The sequence below is a fragment of the Rhamphochromis sp. 'chilingali' genome (genome assembly GCF_963969265.1).
Source record: "Rhamphochromis sp. 'chilingali' genome assembly, chromosome: 2".
NCBI classification, from domain to species: domain Eukaryota; kingdom Metazoa; phylum Chordata; class Actinopteri; order Cichliformes; family Cichlidae; genus Rhamphochromis; species Rhamphochromis sp. 'chilingali'.
The window spans coordinates 21,213,476-21,241,214 of NC_137930.1; the positions used below are offsets into that span (position 1 = coordinate 21,213,476).

The 27,739-nt window shown below is 41.3% G+C and overlaps 1 protein-coding gene across 4 annotated transcripts; it reads right to left on the minus strand.

The window, feature by feature from the left end:
- Window positions 1–27,528, minus strand: prrc2b (proline-rich coiled-coil 2B). 4 transcript variants are annotated; one of them, XM_080876241.1, is made up of 31 exons: window positions 27,355–27,528; window positions 21,813–21,990; window positions 21,524–21,698; window positions 21,108–21,210; window positions 20,711–20,774; window positions 20,399–20,542; window positions 19,528–19,841; window positions 19,264–19,388; window positions 18,997–19,160; window positions 17,913–18,000; window positions 17,652–17,820; window positions 16,680–17,019; window positions 16,392–16,582; window positions 15,510–15,693; window positions 15,132–15,339; window positions 12,847–14,886; window positions 12,499–12,665; window positions 11,263–11,378; window positions 7,718–7,859; window positions 7,083–7,159; window positions 6,662–6,934; window positions 6,422–6,523; window positions 5,854–6,046; window positions 5,667–5,764; window positions 5,404–5,531; window positions 5,019–5,259; window positions 4,678–4,845; window positions 4,447–4,526; window positions 4,225–4,306; window positions 2,554–2,763; window positions 1–744 (listed from the first exon to the last, which is right to left on the minus strand). In XM_080876241.1, the coding sequence occupies exons 2-31, from the start codon at window positions 21,925–21,927 to the stop codon at window positions 577–579; spliced, it is 6,669 nt and encodes a 2,222-aa protein (XP_080732367.1). In that variant the 5' UTR covers window positions 21,928–21,990; window positions 27,355–27,528; the 3' UTR covers window positions 1–576. The 4 variants fall into 4 exon arrangements, with proteins under 4 accessions (XP_080732367.1, XP_080732368.1, XP_080732369.1 ...); XM_080876242.1 differs by having other exon boundaries at window positions 15,132–15,336; window positions 21,524–21,701; XM_080876243.1 differs by having other exon boundaries at window positions 12,499–12,662; window positions 21,524–21,701.
- Window positions 27,529–27,739: the final 211 nt, after the last annotated feature.

Consider the following 27,739-nt stretch of genomic DNA (forward strand, 5'->3'; position numbering starts at 1 on the left):
TCTGGGTCGTGACTTTATTTACCAGAAAAAAATACCAAAGAAAAACAAAAAGTGCCCCACACTGCATTTAAAAAAAAAAAAAAAAAAAAAAAAAAAAAGTTAACAGACTTTGTTTCTCAGTTGTATGAAGTTCCTGTCGGGTCTTTAAGGGATGCAGTCCATAAACAGGGAGTAATTACAGTTTGGCAAAACAGTATGGAAAATGAACCATGTGAGCTGGCCATTTTCCTCTTCCCCCACTTCAGAGAAAACGCACACACAAAAACAAAATGTCTTTTCTTCTTACCAATATCCCCTTAAAAGTGACTAATAATAAATTAAAGAGGACCTTGAAGAGATCTGTTTAAAAGACTGTGTTTATGCATATATTTATATATATTTATATATCTCTATACGTGATGTGAAATAACAGTGTCCAGTTCTGAAAGTTCAAGAGGGGGCATTTCATTATGTTGTCTGCCTGCAGGCCCCGGGCCTTGGAGCCTTGGGGGTAAGGTGGGTTTTAAAAAGGCTGACAGTGGTCAATGAGCTTTGTGTTGGCAGGCTTGGTGGTGATGAGGATTTTAAGGTCCATTATTACGCCTTGCCCTCTTCTACTTTGACAGCCTGGGGTTTGATGGCTCCAGTGCGTGCTGGTTTGGCTTGGCCTGTGGAAGGTAGGGGCTCCTGGAGTTTGCTGGTCATGCCCCCGGACGGTGTTTTGCCCTCTCCCACCGCCTTGCGTACATCTCTTATTGTTTTATTCTGTACAAAAAAGAAAGAGGACTTATTAAAGAGACAGCAGTGCTTGGTAAGCCGTACATACAGGGAGTGCAGAATTATTAGGCAAGTTGTATTTTTGAGGAATAATTTTATTATTGAACAACAACCATGTTCTCAATGAACCCAAAAAACTCATTAATATCAAAGCTGAATGTTTTTGGAAGTAGTTTTTAGTTTGTTTTTAGTTTTAGCTATTTTAGGGGGATATCTGTGTGTGCAGGTGACTATTACTGTGCATAATTATTAGGCAACTTAACAAAAAACAAATATATACCCATTTCAATTATTTATTTTTACCAGTGAAACCAATATAACATCTCCACATTCACAAATATACATTTCTGACATTCAAAAACAAAACAAAAACAAATCAGCGACCAATATAGCCACCTTTCTTTGCAAGGACACTCAAAAGCCTGCCATCCATGGATTCTGTCAGTGTTGTGATCTGTTCACCATCAACATTGCGTGCAGCAGCAACCACAGCCTCCCAGACACTGTTCAGAGAGGTGTACTGTTTTCCCTCCTTGTAAATCTCACATTTGATGATGGACCACAGGTTCTCAATGGGGTTCAGATCAGGTGAACAAGGAGGCCATGTCATTAGTTTTTCTTCTTTTATACCCTTTCTTGCCAGCCACGCTGTGGAGTACTTGGACGCGTGTGATGGAGCATTGTCCTGCATGAAAATCATGTTTTTCTTGAAGGATGCAGACTTCTTCCTGTACCACTGCTTGAAGAAGGTGTCTTCCAGAAACTGGCAGTAGGACTGGGAGTTGAGCTTGACTCCATCCTCAACCTGAAAAGGCCCCACAAGCTCATCTTTGATGATACCAGCCCAAACCAGTACTCCACCTCCACCTTGCTGGCGTCTGAGTCGGACTGGAGCTCTCTGCCCTTTACCAATCCAGCCACGGGCCCATCCATCTGGCCCATCAAGACTCACTCTCATTTCATCAGTCCATAAAACCTTAGAAAAACCAGTCTTGAGATATTTCTTGGCCCAGTCTTGACGTTTCAGCTTGTGTGTCTTGTTCAGTGGTGGTCGTCTTTCAGCCTTTCTTACCTTGGCCATGTCTCTGAGTATTGCACACCTTGTGCTTTTGGGCACTCCAGTGATGTTGCAGCTCTGAAATATGGCCAAACTGGTGGCAAGTGGCATGTTGGCAGCTGCACGCTTGACTTTTCTCAGTTCATGGGCAGTTATTTTGCGCCTTGGTTTTTCCACACGCTTCTTGCGACCCTGTTGACTATTTTGAATGAAACGCTTGATTGTTCGATGATCAAGCTTCAGAAGCTTTGCAATTTTGAGACTGCTGCATCCCTCTGCAAGATATCTCACTATTTTTGACTTTTCTGAGCCTTGTCAAGTCCTTCTTTTGACCCATTTTGCCAAAGGAAAGGACGTTGCCTAATAATTATGCACACCTGATATAGGGTGTTGATGTCATTAGACCACACCCCTTCTCATTACAGAGATGCACATCACCTAATATGCTTAATTGGTAGTAGGCTTTCGAGCCTATACAGCTTGGAGTAAGACAACATGCATGAAGAGGATGTGGACAAAATACTCATTTTCCTAATAATTCTGCACTCCCTGTATATGCACCAACAAGTGTTTTATGTAACACCATAAAAGTCTCACATTACTGAAAATGAATTCAACACTAAAAAAATGTTACATTTTTAAGTCAAATCACACAACAGTGAACATGAAAAGCATTTCAAAATAAGAGAAAGATAAAATGGATTAAATTAAATTACCTATATTTACAGTGGGTGGCTCACCTTCATGCCATCCTCTTGCCCTTTAACTGGGGGCTCGGAAGCTGAAGGAGGGATGGAGTGGGGAGGGTCACGGCCAGGATTGGGGTAAGGGGGGGAACGGATGATGACGGGCTTATTGACCTGCATAACAGGTCTCTGAATAGGGTTGGGGAAGGGGCCTGTGGTGGGGGGACGCATGTGCATCACCATGCTGCCCTGAGCAGGAGGGACCTGTTGGTCACAGAGGAAACAACAGGAGGAAAAGCAGGTGAAGGGTTGGGAAATAAATGAAATGCAAATAATTAGCAAGTGCTGAATTTCTTAACACATTTTTAGACTTGACTTTTAGATTCCAAATACTGATGTTCAGGCTAAAGGATGTAGCGATCCTACATTAGGATATGATATTGGCAGCAGTATGCATCAAAGACTCTCACTGAGCAGAAAAGAGACCAGTAACAAATACCTTTTAAAAAAATAAAAAACATCTTGGTCCTCCTGTTATTTATTTAAAATAATAAAGCCCAAGCGAGTAAGTGCATATTCTTGTATTTGTATTTACCTGTGACAGTTTACTTGAATAACGTTCAAATCCAAGTCTGATACTGGCTTAGACATAAAATACCGGGGGGCTGCCAGTGCTACCCCTCAGCCTCCTAGTAAATACACATACGGTATGAATTTAAAACTCCTATGACTTTGAAATTCATACCGTATGTAAAAACAAAAATGATTCTCCGTCTCTTCTTTAAAGTAAAGTGTAGAGCTTACTCGTACTTAGTGCTCTGTATGAGCAGAAACCAAGGTAATGGTCCTGGAAAGGTTTTTTGTTTTGTTTTGTTTTTTTACAGTATACTATATTTTAATTTAGGGCTGTGCGATATGACCAAAATCTCATATCCCGATATAAGAATTCTATCGTCCCGATAACATTATAAATCACAAAAATGTAACATTTTCTGTAAATTCTGTGAATCTCGGTCAGCTCGACTTGCGTGAAGTGTTTCCAGCTGCGCGTCGTGTATTTGGAGTCGAGTGTTTTAACCGATGCATGAAACGATACATTTTTAGACATAGGTTGTAACGGCCGCCGTTTTCTTTGTATTTATTACACGGCGTGCTGTGGGGAAAAGCCTGTTCTAACGTTTCAGTCTGGCGGCTCTTTTTTAATTCTCATCCGTAAATAATCTGCTCTTTCACGTGATTTAGTTTATTTTGAAAAATCTCAACAGGATCTTGAGCTTTATTGTGAAAGGTTTATGTGGAACATAAACAAGTGGACACGCGATGCTGTTACCGTCATTGTTGCTAACCACAACGCATAAAAACAGGTGCTTGTCCGTCTGTAGTGTGGTTATATTAAATATAAGAGAAAGAGAAAACTTTAAGAAATTAATATAGCCACTACAGTGACCATCAAAAAGATGAAAAATATTGCCGTAAACAGTTTATTTTGTGACACCACGAAACAAACGATAGCGTAAAATGAAACGATAGACGTTTTTATATCGTCATCCGATATATATCGTTATATCGAACAGCCCTATTCTAATTGCATAATGGTGCATTTAACTAATCATACCTAGAAAATAAAACATACATATAGGAATATATTGTGTGGCCCACTTTTAAAACAATGGTCGCATAAAAAGAAAAAAAATATGGTAATATTTTAAGGTGAAAAATCCATACCTGCTGAGCAAAATGTGTAGGCAGAGGGCCTACAGGTCCTCCAGGACCAGAGGGCTTCCCGCCGGGGCTAGCAGAGCCAGGTCTGATATAAAAAAAAAAATAATAATAATAATACAAATGAATTAGCCAACTGTGCACTGTTACACAGTGGAGCACATCTGAAGTGATAAAAAGATCTACATAACTAACTTCTACTACCTTCCTCAAATTATTTCCACTCACCTGTAAGAACCTCCAGACATGCCTGGGGAATGATTGGGCTTCTCAGAGAACTGAAAACCTTTCATTTCCATCTGTGGACCCTGACAGTGGAGAGACACACAGAGGTACATTGTCAGACAACTGTAGTGGAATTTCAGTAATGGTCAGCGGTGTAACAGGTAAAAATGGCACACCAGTGCTGAGATATCTAATGGATGGAAAGTTGAGTAACATGAAGCCAGTAAGGCTCACCTCTCTGCTGCCAGTCATGACAGCTGCCTGCGACCCTGGTGGTAGCATTCGGCGTGGGGCTCCCACTGACAAGTTCTGTCCCTGCTGCAGCTGGATGGACTGTGGGAGGATGAGGTGTTGTTGAGCTGAACCATAACGCAGCTGAGAGCCAGGCAGGGGCATAGTGACCTGGTGAGAATGAAGAATTGATTGTAAGCCTTTAATATAAGACAACAGTCCAATTATGCCATTTATATGACGGCTTATATTTGTTAGGCTAAAACAAACACTATGAACAATTTTAAAATCCTCTTATACGTTAAAATGGATATTTTAGTCCTGAGCAGCAACAGCCCACAAACCTGAATGAGCTGAGAGTCCATTAACTGTGAAGAGCCCATGCCAGGCCCTTGGTTCATCTGACTATCATAGACTAGCTGCTGGCTGCCATTCATAGGCTGGTAGTGTGAGCCTGACTGGGGTTTAACCATGTCTGATGGCTGCATGCCAGGGAAAGCTGAGTATGGGCCCTTGAGAGGGGCTCCACCTGACAGTACCATGGGGCTGGGCTGTGACAAGTTGGGGTGCATGTAAACCTGGGACCTGAAAAAGGAAGGAAAAGAAAAGCAGAGTGACACAATGAGCGAAAGGAAAAAGTATTTTTTTTTTAAACTCTCGAAAAAGATTTTATCTGCTTTCTAAATAAATGAAGTGAAGCAATATGGAAATTCTTTAAGCAAGCAGTACCTGAAGGGGGGGATGGAGCTGAACATCTCTTGGGACTGAGAAACAGGCAGACCTCCCCGAAGCCCCAACTGGGCCTGAGCCTGAAGAGACGTGTGTAAAGAAATGGGAATCTGCTGGGCTGCAGCCGCCTGAATGAGTGAGCACATGCAGCATCATGACAATTTGCTGGTACACAAGCAAGCCTGTGTGTGTGTGTGTGTGTGTGTGTGTGTGTGTGTGTGTGTGTGTGTGTGTGTGTGTGTGTGTGTGTGTGTGTGTGTTACCTGTTGGTAAGTCTGCTGCTGGGTCATGGTAGGTGGTACAAGGCGTGGCTGGCTTGGAAAGACGTGACCATCCAGATACAGCGGGGGAATATGATTCCCTGCATCAGGGGCAAGACCCAGACAAGCTTTCATTTACTCCTCTAAGATAAATCCTTCATCAAACTCAAGAAACAAAATGTAGTTTTACCTTGCATGGACATGGAAGGTGCTACTGATGCAACGGGCATTGGTGGCATGGAAACGCCTCCAAACGAGCTGTAACTGACACCAGTGGATGAGCCGGCACTGCAGGGAGGCTGAGCACCTGAAGCGCTGCCACCAGGAGAGCCCTGCTCAGGAAGAGACTGGGAGTTCTCCCACGCCTTGCGTGCTGACTCCATCTGCAGAGACACAAACATTTCAGATCAGAGTTTTTCTAATGTTTTTCTTACATCAGACAGGCTCATACTGTCAATCTTTTTAAATCTTATCTTATAACGCATTTTTATTTACTGGCTTTTAATACAGCATGAGAGTTATTTGTTAATTCATATTTGGTGTTTGCTTTTAATACTCTAAGTTGTTTTATTATGTATGTTGTATTCTTGTACAGCACTTTGGTCAACGCTCCTGTTGTAATTAAATGTGCTATATAAATAATTAAACTATTAATGTTTCCTACTAAAAGCACCACAAATCAACAGGAGTACCATTCTTTCTAAGTTATATATTTAAAAAAACCAAAACTATCTGACATTGGATTGTGATTTAAATACCTTGAGAGTGAGATCAGCACTGGGAAAGGAGATGGGGTTGAGGTTGATGCCAGGCTGCAGGTGGTTGGAGCGCAAAATGGGGATACTCTGATTCAAAGCAGTCTGTTTGAGGACAAAGAAGATTATAAATACTTACAAATCAACATATCTTATTTTCAAATAAGACACTATTCCATTAATGGTTTCAGGTGTATTACAGCTAATTTCATTGATTTCTATAAAGTACAATAAGTCACTTACGTCCTGAAGCTTGTTCACAGGATTGGACACGGGTACTGGGGTAGAACCCGGCGGCAGGCTGAAATCTGAATCTTTGGCACTGACACCAAACTCAATGGGTGGGACAGGCAGCACAGTGTCCACATGGAGGTCCACACCATTGACTGGTGTGATAGGGCCACCTTCCAGCCTATCGACACCTTCTGAGCCCTTCCGGTGTTTCAGGGAGCGTTCATTTCCGATGGGCCCTGGTTTGTGCTGCTCTTTGTTTTGTTCTGGGCCCGCATCAGAGTCCTGTCCCAAAACATGCAATGTTATGAGTCTATGTTTTTGAAAGCAATACTAGAACAACTGAAACTAATGTGAAAAAGAAAGTTAAAATGAGATTAAAAACAAACAAACAAAAAAAACATGCAGTTTAGTAGCAGCTGCATCACACTACCTCAGAGTTGGGCTCACTCCCAGTGTAAGACACCTGTTTGGTCCATGAGTCTCCCCCTGAAGACTGCACTGAAAGAGCTTAAACAGATACACAAACCTCACTGTTATTAATGAAAAATGCAATCATTTGAAAAACAAAATGTTCACAAAAAACTCAAGCTTTCATATTATGCACATTCATATTACAACATCTGTTCTTTATGGACTTTGCCATAAATACTAGGAATAATGCTGCAATGCTCTTGTTCTATATGTAGGTTAGATTATATGATTAATCTCTCATGGAGTAACGAGTGCCCAGGCTTCACCACAAGCTATGAAAGGACTTGTCAGTTAATTTTAGTTAATTTTGAGTCCCAGGAAAAAGGAGAGTAAAATTACTTTAAGTTGGTGCAAAACGTTTTGTTAAAGCCCTAAAATTAAATATAGAAGTCTGTACTTAAAGCATGCCTTCATTGTTCAAGTTCACTGTGATGATGAACAAAGGTAACCTTTCAAAAAGTGTAATTGCCCAAAAATTCATGGGGCCTGACTGTATGTGCCGTCAGTGTGTGTTGAGGCTAAAGGTTTATGTTTAATATAACAAAATGCATATCTCAATGAAGCACTGACCAAAAATTTAATAAATAACAATACCTGAGCTGTTGGTCTCCCAGATTTCAGTTCCCAGATTGTTAGAAGAAATTCCTTCCTCGGGTTGTTCAATGCTCATGCTTCCCTGCTTTTTGGCAAAGCGTGGTGGCATCTTGGAAGTGACTGTCCTGTTTTTCACTGGTACCTAAGATGGTTAAAAGAAAAAGCTTCAAGGTTCGCTGTGTAAAAATGGCAAGCAACTAAATGGAACGAACACTTTTGTGTAAACATAATGTGATATATCCTAGAAAATACTGCCGGCCTCCAGTGCTACCCCCCTCAGCTTCCTTGTACATGCACCTGAGTTAGAAATGTGAAAATCCTAGATCACTTCCTTGAGTTATCCCTGAAATTTTAACTTGTCCCAGAGTTTTGGTAAATGTACCTATGGTACACATGTGAAATTCCTATGCCATCACTTTTTTACGCTTGAGGGATAAAAAAAAATAAAAAATTACACATTCCCTCTCTTCTTCACATGCCGATGTGCTTGCAAAGTCTGATGTAATGAGTTAATTACAGTGTAATTAAGTTAAGGCTGTTCGATATAACGATATATATATATCGGGTGACGATATAAAAACGTCTATCGTTTCATTTTATGCTATCGTTTGTTTCGTGGTGTCGCAAAATAAACTGTAGTGGCTATATTAATTTCTTAAAGTTATCTCTTTCTCTTATATTTAATATAACCACACTACGGATGGACACGCGCCTGTTTTTATGCATTGTCGTTAGCAACAATGACGGTAACAGCATCACGTGTCTGCTTGTTTATGTTCCACATAAACCTTTCACAATAAAGCTCAAGATCCTGTTGAGACTTTTCAAAATGAGAAGTAAAAAAAGATCCACCAGGTGCTAAAAAATAAACCTTAGACTCAAACGTTAGAACAAGCAACCCGCAGCACGCCGTGTAATAAATACTCAAAGAAAACGGGCTTTACAACTTATGTCTAAAAATGTATAGTTTCATGCATCTGTTAAAACACTCGACTCCAGCTACACGACGCGCAGCTGGAAACACTTCCAGCAAGATGAGCTGCCCGAGATTCACAGAATTTACAGAAAATGTTACATTTTTGTGATTTATAATGTTATCGGATGATAGAATTCTTATATCAGGATATGAGATTTTGGTCATATCGCACAGCCCTAAATTAAGTGAGTGTAATTAAGGGATCAGTGCAGCCACATTCCCAGAGATCAGTGTCCAGGCATCACAGCCAGCACTTACTAAACTAGGTATCATCTGTGTAATACAAAAAGAGTAGCACTGCCATGTATTTGTGCCCGTTTGTTTTGTTTGGACATGTTAAAGTAAGGGTTGAATTATTCTCAAATTTAGCACATGTTCAGCAGTCAGTCAGGCAGAGACAATTATATGGAGGAAAAGACGCAACAAAAACTGACAGCATGGCAGCCAACAGAGCATCTTAAATAAAACAACATTAAACATAATAATACTGTAATTGTCGGGCTATAAGCCGCTACTTTTTGCACAAGCTTTGAACCCTGCGGCTTTTAGTCAGGTGCGGCTTTTCTATAGATTTTCCATGATTTTTGTGATATCGTAAGACGATTTGTTTTGTTTGTTCCGCTGTTGTACGGCACTACGTTGCCTGGCGGAAGGATCGGGGTTCAAGAGTGGTATGTTGGTCACATGTCCATCCGCCAGGCAACATAGTGCCGTACAAGTAGCGCGAAAAACAAACTTCAAAGTAGCGCTATGCGTTCAGCGGGAGTCGTGGATGACGAGCGGCGATAAACTTGCGAAAAGCAAGTTGTGCTCAACTCCACCGGTGGATTCTGACAGCGTGGAAAAGTGTGCAAACATCCACGATCACCAACGGATTTCGAAGGGCTGGACTGCTGCATGATGAAGAGGAGGACACCGCCACGGCCCTTCAGAGGGTGTTCGACTCTGACACTGACAATGACAATGAGGATTATCTTTGGTTTTGAAAGTGACAACGAAGGAAAGAAGCTGAGAGTGGATGACGTAGCCATCCTGAGCCTGTTCGTTTCCGACACTGGAGAAGAGGACTTTGGTGGTTTTAGTGCGCAGGAAGATGGTGGTGAATGACTGACTTTTCTTCTTGTTAAAGCTGTGTCACTGCACCTGAGCCTAAAAGGTAGTCCGAATCTATTTTTCTGGTGTGCTGTAGGTTACTGTTATGTACTACATTTGTTACTCATTTATGAAGCACAGCACATGTGCAAATATGTACCCATAACTTGATTTTCAAAATATTAATAAAAGGGGTGTGTCTCCAAACAGCCATCTCTTTCCTGACAATTCGCTTTGTGCATATTCTCTTACATATGATAAGTCAATATTGAAACACCTGCGGCTTTTGGTCAGGTGCGGCTAATGTATGTACAAAACAGGATTTTCCCCTGATTTTAGCTTGTGCGGCTAATATTCAGGTGCGCTTTGTAGTCCGGGAAATATGGTAATAATAATAATAATAATAATGGATACTTTATTGATCCCCATGGGGAAATTACTTGTTTTTCTCTGCATTTGACCCATTCACTCAGTGAAGCAGTGGGCAGCCCACTAAGCAGGCGCCCGGGGAGCAGTGTGTAGGGACGGTACCTTGCTCAGGGGTACCTCAGGGTAGCCGTTAAGTGGATTCGAACCGCCGACCTTCCGATCATGGGGCGACCACTTTACCTACTGAGCTATCCCTGCCCAAACATGAAGTTGCTGTGTGATTTAAGTCAACTACCAGAAGGTCATGATAGAGGGGTTGACAACTGACTCGCTTTTTAGGACTTACATCTTGTAGAGAAACAAATGAGCAGTGCTGCAGCAAGCTGGAAAGACAAGAAGGCTTTGCCAATGCAGAAGGAGCTTGAACTCAAACAGTATTATCAGAAGGTCATTGCTGTATCACTTAACAATTAAGTAAGCTTGCAGCTTTCTCCAACTCCAACAATGCATGAATGTGACGATTAGTTTGTAGCATTTTTTAGCAAAGTTGTTTGAAAGCGGGAGGCGAGCCAATTTACAAGCAAGGGTTTAGCGAATTGCTGAACTGATTTGCTCAAGTAAACCTTGTCAAGACTGTATTATACCATTCTAGGTAGATAAGATCACATCGGTCAGCTAACCCTTGGCGACCAGTCGCCTGGGGAAAAAGGTATATTTCTCAGTGGGGTGTGAAGTAGCTTTAACTGGCTGCTGCCAGGTAAAATATGTGGCAAAAAATCAGCTTGCCCAAAAACCTCCTTGTGAATTCACAGGGAGATTGCCATGGTCAGCAGTATTTTGCATAGTAGACAGTGACTTTCCTGAAAACATCTGGCAACTGCTCACTGATTGGTGACTGAGTACTAAAGAGCATTAACAACCAACCACTGCAGGACTCATAAAGGGAGCAATAGGGCACTTATAGGACTGCAGTTCACATATTGGGCCAACAGTGTCATAAAAATTACTTTCCGAATTAAACACATTTTAGAGGGCCATTTTTATTAAAAAAACAAGCAAACTAATAATATTTTTTGAGTATTTAGAATTTGGTGTATGTTAAACTTACAGCTGCCCCTTGTTCTTTCCTCCTCCTGTCATCTTCCTGTGGGCGTCTTTGCTTTTTGGACAAGGCATCCTGGTATCCATCTGCATTTGAACCTGGTCCCCCTGCGTCTCCTTCAACTACAAAACAAAGTTTTTGTCAGAGGAAAAATCAAGAGTGCTCAAGTAAAAGCTGCAGTGCTGAATCGCATCTGTACCTGTGTAAAATGCTCCATTAATACATTTTACCGTGAATTAAATTACCCCACCTAAAATGTAAAGCTGCTAAAGACTTTCTCCCAGTTTAAACCTAAAATATGAGACCTTTCAATTAATTTTACTATTTAAAAATTATTAATGGTATTCTCACTGCACCTAGAAAAAAAATCAGTTATTCTGCTGTCTGAAAACAAAAAAGGAGGTCACCAAGACTCAAGCTTTTTTTGCTTTACGAGACACACCTATAGTATCAATTTCAAAATCCTGTGTTTCCTTGTTCTCAAGTTATCGCTTTCAGAAACTTGTGTCCTCACCCCCTACACCAGCATGGTAATGGCGCCTTTTACAGCTGAGGGGTAGAAATGTGTATATAAAATATAGCATATGTGAGCACAGAGAGTGAGAGAAAAAAGAACAGACGTCAATTGCAAACAGGAAGCCAGCGCACTGAAGTGAGATTAAAAAAAAAAAAAAAGAAAGTAGCCCACACCAGAACTTCTTTATTGCTTGCAAATCTGTTTCCACCACCCATGGTTATCCCTCAGCATTAAATTTTCCCCATAGCTTTGGCCTGTGGGCATGACATCAAAGTTAATCATCATGTCAGCCACGTTAGCTGGGTTGCGTGCAAACAGGATTGTCCTACTGCTGTGGGGACACTGCCATAAAAAGTTATTTACTAACTTTTCAGCTTGTCAGGGGACAAGAGCACATTAGAGTACTATTTGTAGGCCTCACACCTCTAACACGTTATCTGAGTGTTTAGTTCTCAATCTATATTAACAGACATGAACTTCACCTTGGAGTTGCTGTTCTGCAGCTGTGCAACTTAATTTTTAAACAAGTTAGTCTGATTCCACACATGTTAAGAAAAACAAAATCACATAACACAAACAAGATTCAAGGGGATTAGAGGAATGAATGAAAGCAAATGTGTTTACAGTATTTTTAACACTAAAACTACACTATTGCCAACACTTTGTTTCCATCAGAGTGCATTCCCTATGCATTCCATAAAGATGTGAAAGAAAGTTGGACTCACTTGGGTAGCTGCTGAGCTCATATGGGGACAGTGGTTCAGTGATGTCTGTTTTGACAGGTCCTGGCTTCAGCTCCTTGTCTAATTTCTTCCCAGCGGGCTCAATGGGCTCCCTCTCTTCTGGCAGCTGCTCTATGCTGTATACAGAGCCTGACTCATCTGGACTCCTGCTGTGAACAGGACATAGAAAAAGTGCTTAAATTGTGTGTTTTTTCCAAAATAAACCAAATTGAGTAACTGAAAATGGTGTCCTTGTAATCAAAATTATAGTCATCATCATACAAATAACAAAGTGTTGTTGGTTTCTAAGTAGCTATAACAGACGACTGGTCAGTAAGTTATTTGCCTCACCTTTTACAAGAAGTGCCTCCGTTCTGCCAGCTGTCACTCCTGTTCGATGAGGTGGGGGGATTATCAGGTGCACGCACCATCTTGCTTGCGTCCAGCAGTGATGGTTCTCCTTTCCTGTTCTGCCGTTCCACCAATGGTCTCTGACTAGAGAAGCTTCTCTTAGAAAGCTCCCTCTTCTCACTGGAGCCTGGCTCCTGGCCAGAGTCTGAGGGAATATCGCCATGGCCCTGTGTAGCAATGCCTCCACCTCCACTCCGTTTCTCTCTCCAGTCACCAAAGTCGCTGTTGTCTGAACCCGTCTCCCATTCCTCTGTCTGGCCATGCTGGCTAGGACGTCCAGAGTAGTGGCCACTGGGCCAGTTATCATCACCAGTGCTTTTAGAATGACCTGGCCAGGGATTTGCAAAGTCTCCGTTTATGAACTCATCACTTGTCCACTGATTTGAGCCAGGTTCACGCTCTTGTCGTAGACGACGGAAGCGCGGAGGCTTGTCTTGACGTGGAGGACGCCTTCTCCTTAAAATCTGTCTGTCAGGGTTCTCGCTGTCAAAGTAGTATTCTCCTTCACGCTCCTCTGTTCCATTTTCCATGAAGGAGCCAGTAAATTTAGGAGTGTACTTGAGAGCGTCACGCTCAACTGGGGGTCTGCGGGAGTAAGCAGTCTCTGCTCCAGGACCATAACCATTTTCTTGCATCGAGCCGCTACTGCTGCCACTAAATTGAGGCCCACGGCCCCTCCATGTAGAAATATCTCTAGATCCTCCAAAGCTTCGACTGTAACTACCAGTGGTGTTCAGTCGTGGAGGCAGCACCCGATTTCCAAAGCCTCTGGTGACCTTGGTCTTTTCTCTGGAATCTGGGGCAGTCTGATCATCTGTGTACACCTTGTTGGATCTCCAAGACTCTCTATCAGCTTTACGGACATCCCCAGACTCTGTATAGCCTTCTCCATTTTCAGATCCTTTCTGGCGACGCCTCTTGGGAAGTTCCTCATACTCTGAGGCTTCACTCAATGTTTCACTGACATTTCGCCTACGGGGTTTGCCCCTCTGAAACTCCTCGACCTTGATTAGATCCCTGGGTGGTGCTCGACCTCTGCCTGCTCGCTGAGTGCTGCTGCCACTGCTGTTGTTATTGTTGTTATAAACACCTCTGAGATTATCTCCACCGCGGCCACCGCGGGTTCCACCTCTGGAGTTAAATTCCCGGAAGCCTCGACTGCGGCCTCTACCCGTCCCCCTCACTGCACCAAAGGCCTGTTCTTCATCAATAAAGATCCAGTTATTGCGCCGTGGTGCCTGGGCTTCTCGGTTCTCCTGACTGTCTCTAAGTGACTGGCTTTTAGCACTGCTCCAAGTGTTCTCCTTGGGAGAGTCATCGCTGTGGGTGCTCAGAGGTCTGTCCATTTTACTGGGAGCTGGAGACTGGCGCTGCCTCTCTTCAGGTTGTTTTTCAACCACAGGTGATGCAGAACGCCTATTGTTGGCAGGCTGGTTGTCTTTCTTCAAGTCATAAACGTTAGTAAGGACTTCTTTCTCCAGGCGGTAGGGGACAGGCTTCTCCTCAGGCTCAGGTTTAGGCTTTTCATTCTCCTTGTCTTCCACTTTGAGAGCCTTAAGAACTGGTTTCTTGATGGGACCAGTTCTGCGTATCAAGGTGCGTCCACTAGCCTCAGATGGCTGGTTGACACTACTTGAACTGGAACTGGCTTCAGACCACTGGTTTTGGGCACTGTTAACCCCTCCGTCTTGTTTCTGGCTACCATCTCTTTTCCAGTTGTCTGTGGAGCCATCTAAGGCCTCGTCGTGGGATTCAAGGCCATCTTTCAGATGCTTGTCTCTCGACTCTTGCTTTGGGTATTCACTATCTGAATAATTCTGAGAGAGGTTCTGAGCGGTGGTGAGCAAGCCTTGGTCATGTTGTTCTCTGTCTGAACCTCTGCTCTGATAACTGTGATGGGGAAGATCATCTTGAGTGTGGGACAAACAATCACTGGCCCTCTCTTCATAGGAGTCCTGTTGGGAAGAGGCCATATCACCTCTGTGGATACGAGGAGACATTTAAAAAAAAAAAAAAAAAAAGATTAGGAATGAAAAAACCAGACAGAGGCCCATTAACAGAGCCTCATGCCCTTAACAACATAGATTCCATTAAAAAAAAAAAAAAACATGGACTTTACAGCGTTGAGGAAGGAATTATTAAAATGCTCAGTTTCACAGATTAAAACACAAGAGGGCCTCATGCCTTAATTTAAGGACTGCAGAATTCGAACAAAATAAACTTACCTGTCATCGGGATGTCCGCTTTCCGAGCTTTCACGCTGTCTCTGGTAAGGTGGAGTAAAGCTACGCAAGGGATAGCCATCTTGATTCCACACTGGGTAAGGCTCAGTGGAAGGCGCTCGTCTCTCCTGAGGGAAGTTTGGATGGCATCCCTCATCAGAACCGGGACTGTTCAAGTGATCTTGGTGCATCATAGGTTTTATCATTCCTGCTGAAAATCAATCAATCACATATTAATCATGTTAAACATGATTTCAGGTGTGTCTGTCCTTCCGTTATTGACTGTATAGTTTGTTTATACCGAAACAAATGTGTCTGGCCAAACCACCTGTTATTTGTTTAAATTTAATACACATAAGTATATAAGGATTTAGTAATTACCAGGGTAGTAGTCAACAGGAGACCGTCCCTGGGTCATGCGGGGATCCATGAAAGGTGGCATCATCATCCAGCGCGGATCAAAACCGAGGACATGTGGAGGGTAGTAGCCCCGCTGAGTGTGGCTTGACCCTGATGGATTAGGGTGACCTGACTGCTGCCAATGCTGCATCTTGAACATTTGTTCCTTTAAAATCCACACAATAGACATTCAACAAATGGGCAAAATTGACACTGTCTGTTTTGTGTAAAATGAGACAAACTAATTGAAGACATTTCCAGGCTAAGCTAACAAAGTCAGCAGGATATTGTTCCCCATTTAGCATTCATAACAAAAAAATCAAAGTACATTTATTCTCATATATTTTAGAATGAACCAAGAAGATGCTGGAGATTCTCTTCTCAAGAAATTAGACCTAACGTTCTAAATATCCTAGTTTCACTTCTCTAGCACAACCCCATCATGGTCAATATCAAAGAGGCTGTTCTTTATGAAGGTGACCAGTTCCAACACACAAGCTGTACTTGCCTGGGCTGCCCAGGTGTATTAGTGGCCTAATGCCGCATAATAAGGTCAGCAAGTAAGCCATCTCTAAGAGATCCTGAATGCAGTAACACTAGAAGTTCCAGATGGCTAATTTGTGCCTCTGTAAAGCTGCGGGGAGTTTATGGTTTTCACCCGAATATACACCATAGGCTACTGTCACACATTTGTTACATTATTTATAGATGTTTTAGTGCAGCTCCTCATTTCCTAAATCTCTACAACCAAGGTGGACAGTGCAATGTTAACATGACCATGGGCCACATTATTAAGAACAGTGCAATGAAACCAGAATTCTCCTTAATTTGGAGTTGAAGCTATTGGCATCAGCTGGTGCTCACCTGCTGCTGGTGGTGTTGTGGTTGCTTTTGAAAGCGGGGTGGCACTGGTTTGATTGGCTGACGCCCACTGTAGTCTCCTGATGGTGAGGAGGGCTCTGGGCCATCGTCTTCACTGCCACGGTAGGTAGAGAAGCCAGACTCTTCACGGTAACTATGGCCAGGGGAAATGTCCGAGGGACACTCACTTCCATCTGGAAATCGTGATAAAACACGCTTGAATAGTTGCATTTGTGCATTTTTAAAACTATATTTTATATAAAATAAAAAAGGACTAAGGACTCTTTTTACCTTTTGTGCTGTAGTGCCAGTTATCATGGTGGCTTCGACTCTGTTCCCGACTTGGGGACAGTGGAACTTCTTTTCCCTCTACCTCCTTCTGGCTGTCATCCGTCCTTGATGTCTGCCTTTCAGTCTTCCCGAATTTTTCATCCAGTTTTTTGAGCTTTTCAGCACATGCTGCCAGACGTTCCTCACGAGCACGCCTCTCTTCCTCCTCCCGCCGTCTTCGGGCTCTCTCAACAGCCTCAGACAGCTCAGGCGACACATACTTGGCCCTAGCTGGTGCCTGAGACTGCCGCTGGTGATCATCCTGGTCAGCAAGTGGGTCTCCTTGGTTTCTCTGTTGGACCTAAAGGAGTTAAAGGGGAGGAACTTGAGTGATGAAGATTATTCTTTACTTTTTTTTTTTTTTTTTTTTTTTAAGGAGGTCCATTAGATTTTATTTCACTCTAAATTTATTTTGGGGGGGGGGGGGGAAGGACTAGCAACTATTTCTCCCAGATTAGTTGCTACTCAAACTCGCTGTTACCCGTAGGACACTTGTCCTGTTTCTTAAATTGCATATCCTATAGTATCTCTTGCTAAAATAAACAATTACCCTGGGAACAGATAAAAGCTTTGTTTTTATTGTAAGACATATTTTAATATTGTGGAATCTTTAGCTTATTTTAAATAAGTGGTTTGACAAATTTTCTACAATGAATTGCAACTAACAAACACGGCAAATGAAAAGTGCTTAGACATATCACTATGGTTACCGCAAGGTCATATCTCCTAACTCGCAATGACAGACTCACTTCAGGTTATGTAAAGGCAGACAGCTATTCATATGCTCTACAGTGGTGTCTCTAACGTTCCACAGTCACAAAGGAATTAAAGAAAATGGTGTGTTTTGACTGTGATCATCATAATAATTTGATCTTAGGTAAGTAATCTCAAAAGAGGGCTGAAATGGAAAAACACTGCCCTGTGCATGGTTACCTGGGTGTCTGTGGAGAGATATTTGCCGTTGGTCTTCCTGGGAGGCTCGTGGTGGTGATGCTGGAAAGAGTAACTCTCTTCTGGACCCTCTTGTGGGTAAGATGCCTCCCCCGAGCTAAGGGAGGAATGGCAGTCCCGCTGGTTATCTCTCTCCCTCTCCCAGTCAGCCCTATGAAGAAAAATAAAGCCAGAAACATTTTTAAATAAAGACAAAATTGGAGTGTTTAGAGTAATAAGCAGCCTTTAGGGACGCGCTCTCACCAGATCTTGTTTTTGTCACTGGAAGAGTGTTCTTCTTCATCATCACTAAATTTGAGCTTCTCACTATAATCAACCTCCTCATGAAGTCCTGTGGGCAGGGGGAAAACAAAACAGTCAGTCACAGTGGTGAATCAGGGTGAGGTCTAAACTATACTGTCCTGGCTGTATTTATAGAGTGAGGTAACACTAGCTGTGAGGTTGAGCAGACAAACAGTTTGTTCTCCTGGGTCATATTTGTATTGTGAAGAACAGTCACCCTGTTCTTTAGAATCACAGTTTAAAACAACTCTTTTTTCCCCATTTATCTGTCAGACTGTGGTGAATAAGTCACTTGACTTGCTCTAAACAGGTAGGCCGACATCCCATTTATTTAACAACAGTCAACCAGAAAACTGTTATTAAAAAGCCACAGTTGGAACTGGATCTCATCAGCAATTGCCAAATTATACCGAGCTGGTATTTGGTTTTCATAGTACATACAAAGCCCATCTGATTGCGTCCTCTGTGGCTTTGCTTTGGGAAATATACACATAACCGTTCGCAGTGTGTGTGAGGAAGATTAGCATTACCCTAAAGTACACAGGCTGCACCATTGAGGATATGACGAGATAAAGAGAAAGCACCACTCCAAGCCTTTAACTGGAATCTCTTGATCATGTTACACATTCAATAAAGTAACATTAACATTTATTTTCTTACTTATAAGCCACAGACATATCATGCATCCGCAGGGTTTTTCTTCCATATAAGAAATTTTAATGGCCACTAATGAGATTGTGACCCTCTCCCAAAGGAAAAAGATCACTGTGACTGCAATTTAAAGCTTGCAGTCACAGTGAAATCTACCGTGAAATATATTTTTTGTTAAAATGGTCAAAAATGATGGGAAATACTCATCACCTTCTGTAAGATAAATTAACAGACTGATCATGTATAAGTCTATGGCCAACAATGAATACTAGAAAGTGATAAATACAGCATTCCACACATAAAAATATAAGGGTGAAAGATATTCACAAGCTATAGAAGAATCTCACAGTGAGAAAGTGTCTGGGACCATTACACATGTCTAAGATATACTGACCAGCCCATCCATCTTCACAATCATTGTCAAGCTCATCCAGATCCTTCAAATCCTCTGGATTAATAATGGCTGGGCGAACTGGTCTGTCGGTAGGTCTACGGATAGGCTGCGAAGAAAGTCGAGGCGCAGCACGGACAAAGCGATTCTCTCTCCTTACGTCACCACTGCAATGAGATTATGGCAAATTAACAACTGCCAAGTATCCCAGATCTCTATGTCAAACTGCTGAAAAATGGATAACTACTTGGATATTTAAAATGAACTTACTTTACAAGCTCAGGTTTGGCATAGCTCTGCCTAAAAGTAGGTTTGCTGTCAAAACGGGCGGGGGCTGCTACGGTGGTGGGAACATGGTCTGTACCCGTAGCTTCACGTGTCTCTTTAGAGCACATCTGAAAACAGCAGCACCACACGGGACGATCATATCAGGCATGCAAATGCCAAACACTCTGTTTTAGATTGTATCTAAAAGTAGGCCATGTTGTTTTCTTCCACAATCACCTGTAATGTTATGAGTCATACATTACTTACAAAGGCAGGCAACATGTCATGGTAGACAGCAGTTGAAGTGTGATGAAGCTGGTACTGCAATGCAGTAGGGACGGCTGTTCTGCGGACAGGCTGAGCAGGTCGCAGGGAAAGCTCCTTGGGGTCAGGGCCTGGTGACGGAGCCGTCACCGTATTAGATGAGGTGGTGACTGTGGCGGAGGAGGGGTGAGACGAGGCTGGAGGGGTGCCAGTCTCAGCCAGGGCAGTGGCCTTACCCTCAGGATCTGCTGGCAGGCTGAGGGTCAGGGATGAGGGCTGAAGGTTCCTGCCACCACCTTCCCTCCAGCTTGTCACATCTAGAAGTAAAAAAGGAAAAGAGGGAAAAAAATTAGAGGACCAGACCAAGCTAAACTAATAAAATGTCTAAAGCCCTGTGAAATTAGGAACTGCACTGAATTTCAAATAGCAATAGGTAACAACTTTCATTGAAAACAAGCAATGACTATAAATTAAAAACACATCCACTGACCATGTTGTTTCATCTCATCTCAATGCGGTAATTTCAAGAACTAATTGCAAGTGAATTAGTTCCATACTTTTTTTTAATCAGAAATATTTAATCGAGTTCCCAGCCTGCATAGGTGTGAGCCAGGAGTCGTTAGTAAGAAAGTTGTCAGATTTCTGCTCTGAAAGACAACTTGCTTGGAAACTATGCAAGTAAATGACATCAAGAAGCATGAAATGCAGGTTAGAGGAACCAAAAAACAAAAACAAAAAAAAAAAAACGCCCTCTTTCCTGTATTTCTTAAATAAAGTAATGTCTGCCAGTTTAAAGCTTTGCCTTCCAGGAGGTGTTACCTTATCTGTGAGACTGCCAATTTTTAAAGAAGGTGATACACAAAACATAAGTTACTCTGGGGGCGGAGGCTTGGTCCGGGCCCATACGACGGATCGAAGCCGCTTCTTTCCTTGCCAGCCCTGTCCTGTTCTCCAGCTGCCTTCAGTGTGGGAAATTCCTCGTGAGAGAAGGGCTGAAGTCGGTTTGAGGCCCTTGAACCTGATGTAGACATTGAAAGACACCGCATAAAGAGAGATGCTTGTCTGAGCTGAGCAAACAGAAAGCCATTTTCTCAACTGGGGTTTGAAATCTGAACAGCATACTGAACACTAACTGCGTGACATTTCATTTTAAACAGACTTTATTCTGAATTAATGAATGACTCACCATCTTGCTCTACTGCCTTTCCATTTAGCTGGGCCCATTGCTTTGGTCCACTTGTGTTTGTGTTCTGTGAAAATTAAGAAACCAAAGTCACCATCCCCACAGACCTAATGGAAGTTTCTCTACCTTTGAGGCACAAATGAGAAATTATCTTAAATATTCACAACCTTTCTTGTTCAACTTGGTAGTGTGAGCTTTCCTCCATAAAGAAGGTATAATTCTTTGCTCTTCTACCATTATTAGTCTTCATTAGAATATCCACTAGACACTCATTTGTATACGAGTAGCTCTCAATTAGCAAATAACCGAAAACACTTAAACACAATCAATGTGTTAATGAAAATCTGCAATAAATATATGACTGAAGCAGATTTATAAGCATACGTATACTCATACACACCTCCTGGTTGGCTACCGGTGAGGACTTCTGAAGATTGGAGACAGATTTCTGCAAAGGCAGCGGCGGCTGCAACTCCGGCAGCTGTGGTGTTGATGCAACAGAACTACGAAAAATAAAAAGACAACTGTGAGAAATCAACCCTCAAAAGCCTCTAAACTGCTTCTCTTTCTTCCTGGTGAACAGCTGACTTCTATCAAGATCAAAGCTTTAACTTATTTTATCCTGACACTGATCCCTGAAAAATATGTGAGTTTAATGTCAATGTTGATACTTCAGGAAGGACATTTCCATTTCAGCCACTGTAATCAACTAAAAAGGGTGTCTGAATATAAAACATTATAGCATAATTAATTTACTTGACAGACATATTTTTATTTTTTAAATCGGAGAAAGCGGGTCTATAAAACACGCCTTACTTCTTTTGATCGGGTTGTTCCTGCTTGTTCGCCCATCCTGTACCGTCTTTGGGCACTATAATCACGTTGGGATCGTTTCCTTTGTTTTCAGACTTCAAGCTCGGCAGATGAGCTGGTGGGGGCATACGCCGGGCTGTGGCCACTTTACCAAGACTCTGCAAGCCATGTCGCGGAACTACTGGGAGGCAAAACATGTAGATAAAGAAGTAGGACCAACATTAGTAAAGGGGCTTAAACTAGATAACAGATGAAGAAAAAGTATCGAGTGGAGAAACAAAATGAGCCTTACCTGTGTTTTTCTGAGTTTCTATTGATTTTCCCTTGTACTTATCAAATAGGCTGAGTGAGGAATACTTGCTTTTTCCATCCTTGGACTTGGTTATTTGCCCCAAACGATCGGACATTGCGATGTAATGTCATCTAGTATGGAAATTTTTCTTTGCGCCTCTTCCCAGTGCCTTCTGATTCTAAAAAGAGGAAATGAAATATCCACCTTAGTACAGAAGTCACCCAAGGAAAAACCAAACCTCAAGAATAAACAATGTTAATTCACAACCTTTGTAAATATTTAGTGTTAATCTGCCAATATAGACCAAACCAATAACTATACAACACAGCACACTGTAACTGAGATATTCTACATGTAATACTGGTTTACAAAATACCCATGTAAATAAAGATAAATGTTCACAGGAATAATACACATGAGTAAACAATATACAAGTTAATATAATGTAAATATTATATATTATTAATATCAGTTAATGCACTCCAAGTAAGCCAGTAGGGCATGTAAGCAAAGTGTGAAACCAAAACAGCCATTAAGTCACTTAGAAACAATTTTACAAGTCCCTGAAACTGCATTATCTCCAGAAGAGATTAAGTGGTGTGACATTTTGATGGTGTTTGATGGTGGAGAGAGCATCAAACACATGTCCCAAAATCTTCGGTTGGTTCAAGACCCACTGACAGCATATGATCGAAACACTTTAGTGATATCACATCCTCTCTGGATCGGTCCACGGCTCCCTACAGAAATGTTTCATCAACTCTTCCACTGAATTACAATGACCATTCACACTGAGGGAAGAAGAAACCCAAACCATGGCAGCAAAAATGCCTCCGACATCATAATGAAACAAGGTCACCAGATTCCCTTAGTGTGGGTGCCAGGGGTCAGGGTTTTATTTTAATGCGTCTCTTTACCACATGTATAGGAGTTTCATAACCTAAAACCTACCAAGAACCAAAAGACCAACACATTTTGGTGTGAATTGTGTTTTCGATATATCAATAAATAATGAGGCCAAGTAAGTATTCCACAATACCCATATGGTGAACTGTGTTAACCAACACGAAACGGCTACAAATGGCAATTCATTTATTTAAGTGCTAAAAGTAATTTTATACTTTCCAGCTAGACTCAACAAAGATGGCAATGCTTCTGCAAAGGTATAATTAACCACATAAAAACACATTTTGTGTAGCGGAAACTTTATCTAAATGCAATTATTTTGAAACCACTACTGCTATTCTTTCTTTGAAGCAAATATCCCCTGTCCACCATCTATTGTGGACATTCACTTGAGTTTTGTTTTTCCCTTCTATCTGACCTCTGAACATTGTCAGAAATGTCTTTGAGGCAGGGACAACAACAGTTATTTACTGAAATTGTTGTACAAATAAATTTAACTGCACCTCAGAAGCAATGCAGGAGATAGGCTCTAAAATCCTTGTCAACAAGTTGTTCACTGCAAATTTCAATCCAATATATATTGTACTGTCAAATTTAAAGATGCTCCCTTCAGACACCACATGTGTTACAAAGAACAAGTCTTTGGGTGACAGGAAATACTTGAACAACTGTCCTACAACTGTAGAGCAGGGCAATTTGACCAAAAATATTTATCATGAAAACATTTGAAAATTTGCGATAACGATATAACTGACGATATAATTGACACTAGACGAAATACTTTACAACTCCACAACTTTATTAGTGCAAAAAAAAACAACAACAACAAACAAACATCAATGTATTTTTACTTAAACAAGCAGCTGTTTTTTATGTGCATTAAAGTTATATAAAAATTTAACAGAGCAAATGCAAATTCCTTGCTGACAGTTTAACCTAAAGGCATTTCCAGTGGAAATTGGCCGACATATCCTCAGCATAACCATGTATAATATCCACAAAACTTAAAAAGAGGTTACGATAACCACAATGCTCCGACAATCCATCAAGCAGTGCGGCTTCGTAGATTAGCAAAGTCGTACTAAAACATTTGACAGATTTTCGAGCGCCGTGTACCACATAAAATCATTTCAAGGTCAGTAAAAACAATCAGAATTCATACATAAGGCACACAGGATTATAAGGGGCACTGTCGATTTTCAGAAAAATCAAAGGATTGATTGTAAGTGTGCCGTATTTTCCAAAAAACACGGTAATAACGACGGCCCGCTAGCATGCTCTACCAAAAATAGTGCTTTGTTGTGTATCTGACGGACGAAAGCCAAACCAGTTCCACACCACTGAAGTTGCAGCATTTTTACAAACCACTTCTGGTTCATCCGTTTCATTCAGCGATCCACTTTCGCTCTTCTTATTCTCCGTCATACTTTTTCCGCCATGTGCGTATGAAAACAAAGGCACTGCGCATGTGCGTTTTACCCATATTCTATCGCGATATTTCATTTTCTTATCGTTGCCCAACATTATACCGGTATTACCGTGAACGGTATGATATGGCCCAGCCCTGATCTCAAGTCAACATTATTCAAGTGGTTTATCACATAAACTTGAACCACAATACTGCCATCTATTCTGATCCCTGGGTAGTAGCTGCATATGTGGATCCATCTGCTGTGGTGACCCCTTGTGAATAAGGGAAGTGCTGAAAGAAGCTTCTATATGAATCATGAAACAAGGTAATACAAGAAATCCATGAGTGTAGTTTTTACTGTGATACACTAAATTTCTTCTGAAGCGATCCAAATCTGCTTTGTAACTCAACGTGTTGTTTCACATGATTTTACACATTTTTTTCCTGGTGAATTTCTGCACATTTTTTAAATTGCCATTTCTCATCTATAGCAGGAAAATGTATTGAGGATATGGTTTAAAAGAGATGTAACACCCGCCCAAAAAAGAAAATTTACACTATCAACGCACAGACCTTATGTTTTAGTACGCATGCATAGAACATCTTTATGCAGTCTTCAAATATCTTCTGCAGGTAAACATCAGCCAACAAAACATTACGGGGTGACTAACCGTGAGATACAAAACACTATAAACTTTAAAAACATCAATTACTCTCACAATATTTGAGCTAAATAAAAAAAAAATGCAGAGCTTAAGACAGTCTCTAAATGAATATCTGATATTATGTCCAGGTCGATGTCTAGTGCTAAAACCAAACAATGCCACCAACTTTCAAGAAATTATCAATAACAATGTCATCCTATGTTAAGCCCAGTTTTCCCCTACCATTTCAAGAAACACTGATCGGGGAAAAAAAATAATCCCACCTCACACCAATTATTAAGCACATCCCTATGTTTTTTTCTTTTTCTTTTATGCACTTAGGCCTACATTGCCACTTTACCACAGTAAGGTCCTGACATGAATGATGGCTGCAGGTTTAAATGTAAGCATGAAGAATGGTTATCTGTCTTTAATGTGTTCGCCTGATGTTAAACCGGCAACCTACAGGGTGTACCGGGGCTTTCACTCAGTGACAGCTGGGATGGGCTCAACCACTATCCCCACAACCCTGAAATGGACCAGCAGCTAGGAAAATGGATGGATTTTTATGATTAATAGGAAATAGTTTACACTGAAAACAGTAAGCCAGTATGATTATTACAGCCAGGAACCTTGCTTTTGGTATGCAACATATTGCTTTTTAAAAAATGTTTCAATATATAAAAATACATGTGGCACTGTGTCCCAATATCTCAGAAGCAGTTGTCTTGACACCTAATTATAATTGCCAGTATTGCTAAATATCTCTGGGTAACAGAAAAAAAAATTTATGCAATCCAACCTGAGAAAAATAATGTGACATGTTAAATTCAAATCAAACTCAAGCATGTCCATATTGACAGGAAGCAAATGTTACAATGCCAAGAATTCCTTCTCTTTCCTGGCTAGTTCAAACTCCATTTCCATCTATTCTTTATTCAGTGTTGAACTATTCTGAACAAATGATGGAGGTTTGCAGAAACTATCTAAATTTACAGGATACTTTAGTGAGAAACATCAAGTTAAGCTGACAGAAGCCATAGCATGAACAAAACTAGAGATGGCTTATCAACCCCACATGTAAACAAATAGTATTATGGTGACTTACTTTTTCGGTGTGATTAAGCAATACACAACCTTGGTAAGACAGTTACAAATGTCTTCTTTGTCTTCATTTAAACAGTTTCATGTATTCTTTTTTCCAGTGTTATAATTATTGTTGTTGTGCTTGGTCAAGCGTCTTTTTTCATGATGGCTACATGAGCATATTTTTCAGTGTTGGATAACACAGTATCAAAACAAAATACATCTTGATAGATTTATAACAGGACACAAGCACTAGTGTATACTAGGAGTATTTTCATGTGTGAATGAAATTAAGCAGGTTTCAACCATCAGTGGATAGTTGATTATCGTATTTGCAAATCTAAATAATAGTAAATATCATTTGAAGCTAACACCCGTCAATCCATAGCACAGTGGAGGCCGCTCGGTTAAAAGCTCCGCATAGGCGTTTTACAAAGACTTGTAGCCATAAATATGTCCATCAAGCTAAATTTAGTTATGTAATACACTCTGTTATGGTCGCTCGCACTACTCCAAAAAAACATAAAATCTACCAACCTCTCCAAACACAATCAATTTTTTAAATACATTGAGATGTGTAAGCTAACGCCTTGACGGCTAACGCTAGCTCCGCCTTGACTTTGTGTGAATTTCAAAAGGCTACATCCACCAGAAAACCCAAAGAAAACACCACAAGCAATAAAGTGGGCATTATGTAATCGTAAAACAAAAATTTGGACTGGATTTTAGTTTCACCCCGAGTTACTGTTCTTATTTTTTTAAGCTAGCATACATGCTAAGCTCTCCAGCACAAAACTGACATTAGCGAGTGCTGCACAAAAACAAGAAAGTCAAAGGCTAATGCAATCGTTTAGACTACAAATCGATCGTCTCAGGTCTGTTTAACACACCTATCAAGACGGGCTAACTGTCTGTTAAATTGCAAGAGATTCACACAAACGTTACCAAAGATGTAGCGGCTACTACTCGGCGACAAAATGTGCTAACTGCTGGCTATGGTTATGTATATAGCAAATGGTCGTAGTGAGGATCCTGTAGTCATCTAACTTCACAGTTAAACGACGAAGACACACAAAAAAAATGTAAACTGCTACTTTTCTGTTTTTTTTCCCCCCTAACAACGGCTCTAATTTAGCTTCAGCTAACAGCCTTAACTCTGGCAGCTTGTTGGAAAATTAGCGAAACGCCAATCCCGTAAAACTTCCAGTGATGACAAATTACAACCGGTGTTTTTTTCAGTGCTTCTACAGTGGTGCTTTTATTACTGGGGATATACAGGCTTTTCTGTGGAAATTCTCTATAAAATACTCTGACCTGTGCTTATTTTTTCCCCAATCCCGCTTGGCTTTTTGAACGGCCTGAACACAGCGATGGGAATGTAGGACAAGACGATTAAAAATGGCTGCTGCCAGGAACAAAGCAACAATAAAACTGGGCAGCGGAGAAGACGAGCGAACCGGGAGCTCCCACGGAGCTATCTGCACGTATAACTCACCGATTCAACAACTTGGAGTGTCTTCTGATCAGTGACGGTGAGAAATTTCCACAAAATGTTGTCTACTCAAAGGATGGCTTGCGATTGTACAGCCGAATCTTCTTTAGGTTTAACCGATTGCAATGTTGTTGCTGGGGTCCTACCCGGCCTGAGAATGAACAGGGCAGAGTGGAGGCTGGATCGGCTCGGCTCACTACGTCCTACGTCACCGAGGGACGTCGCCAGCACAACATCGCCTCCTGTCGTTTAATTTCAGAAATCACAAAAACACTTCCCTTGATATTTCTAGGCCCTTAACCCCCAAAAGCCTTTTTTGATTGACCCCTACACACGATAGAATGAAGCACAGCAGTTTTTTAAAGTATGAAATAGATTTTTTCATAAA

Coding starts and splice junctions, on each gene's coding strand:
- prrc2b (XM_080876240.1), bottom strand. CDS start 21,927: ATGTCCGATCGTTTGGGGCAAATAACCAAGTCCAAGGATGGAAAAAGC. Junction 7,160..7,717: donor CTGGGAGACCAACAGCTCAG/GTATTGTTATTT, acceptor TATCTGTTTAAG/CTCTTTCAGTGCAGTCTTCA. Junction 4,846..5,018: donor TGGACTCTCAGCTCATTCAG/GTTTGTGGGCTG, acceptor CATTCTCACCAG/GTCACTATGCCCCTGCCTGG.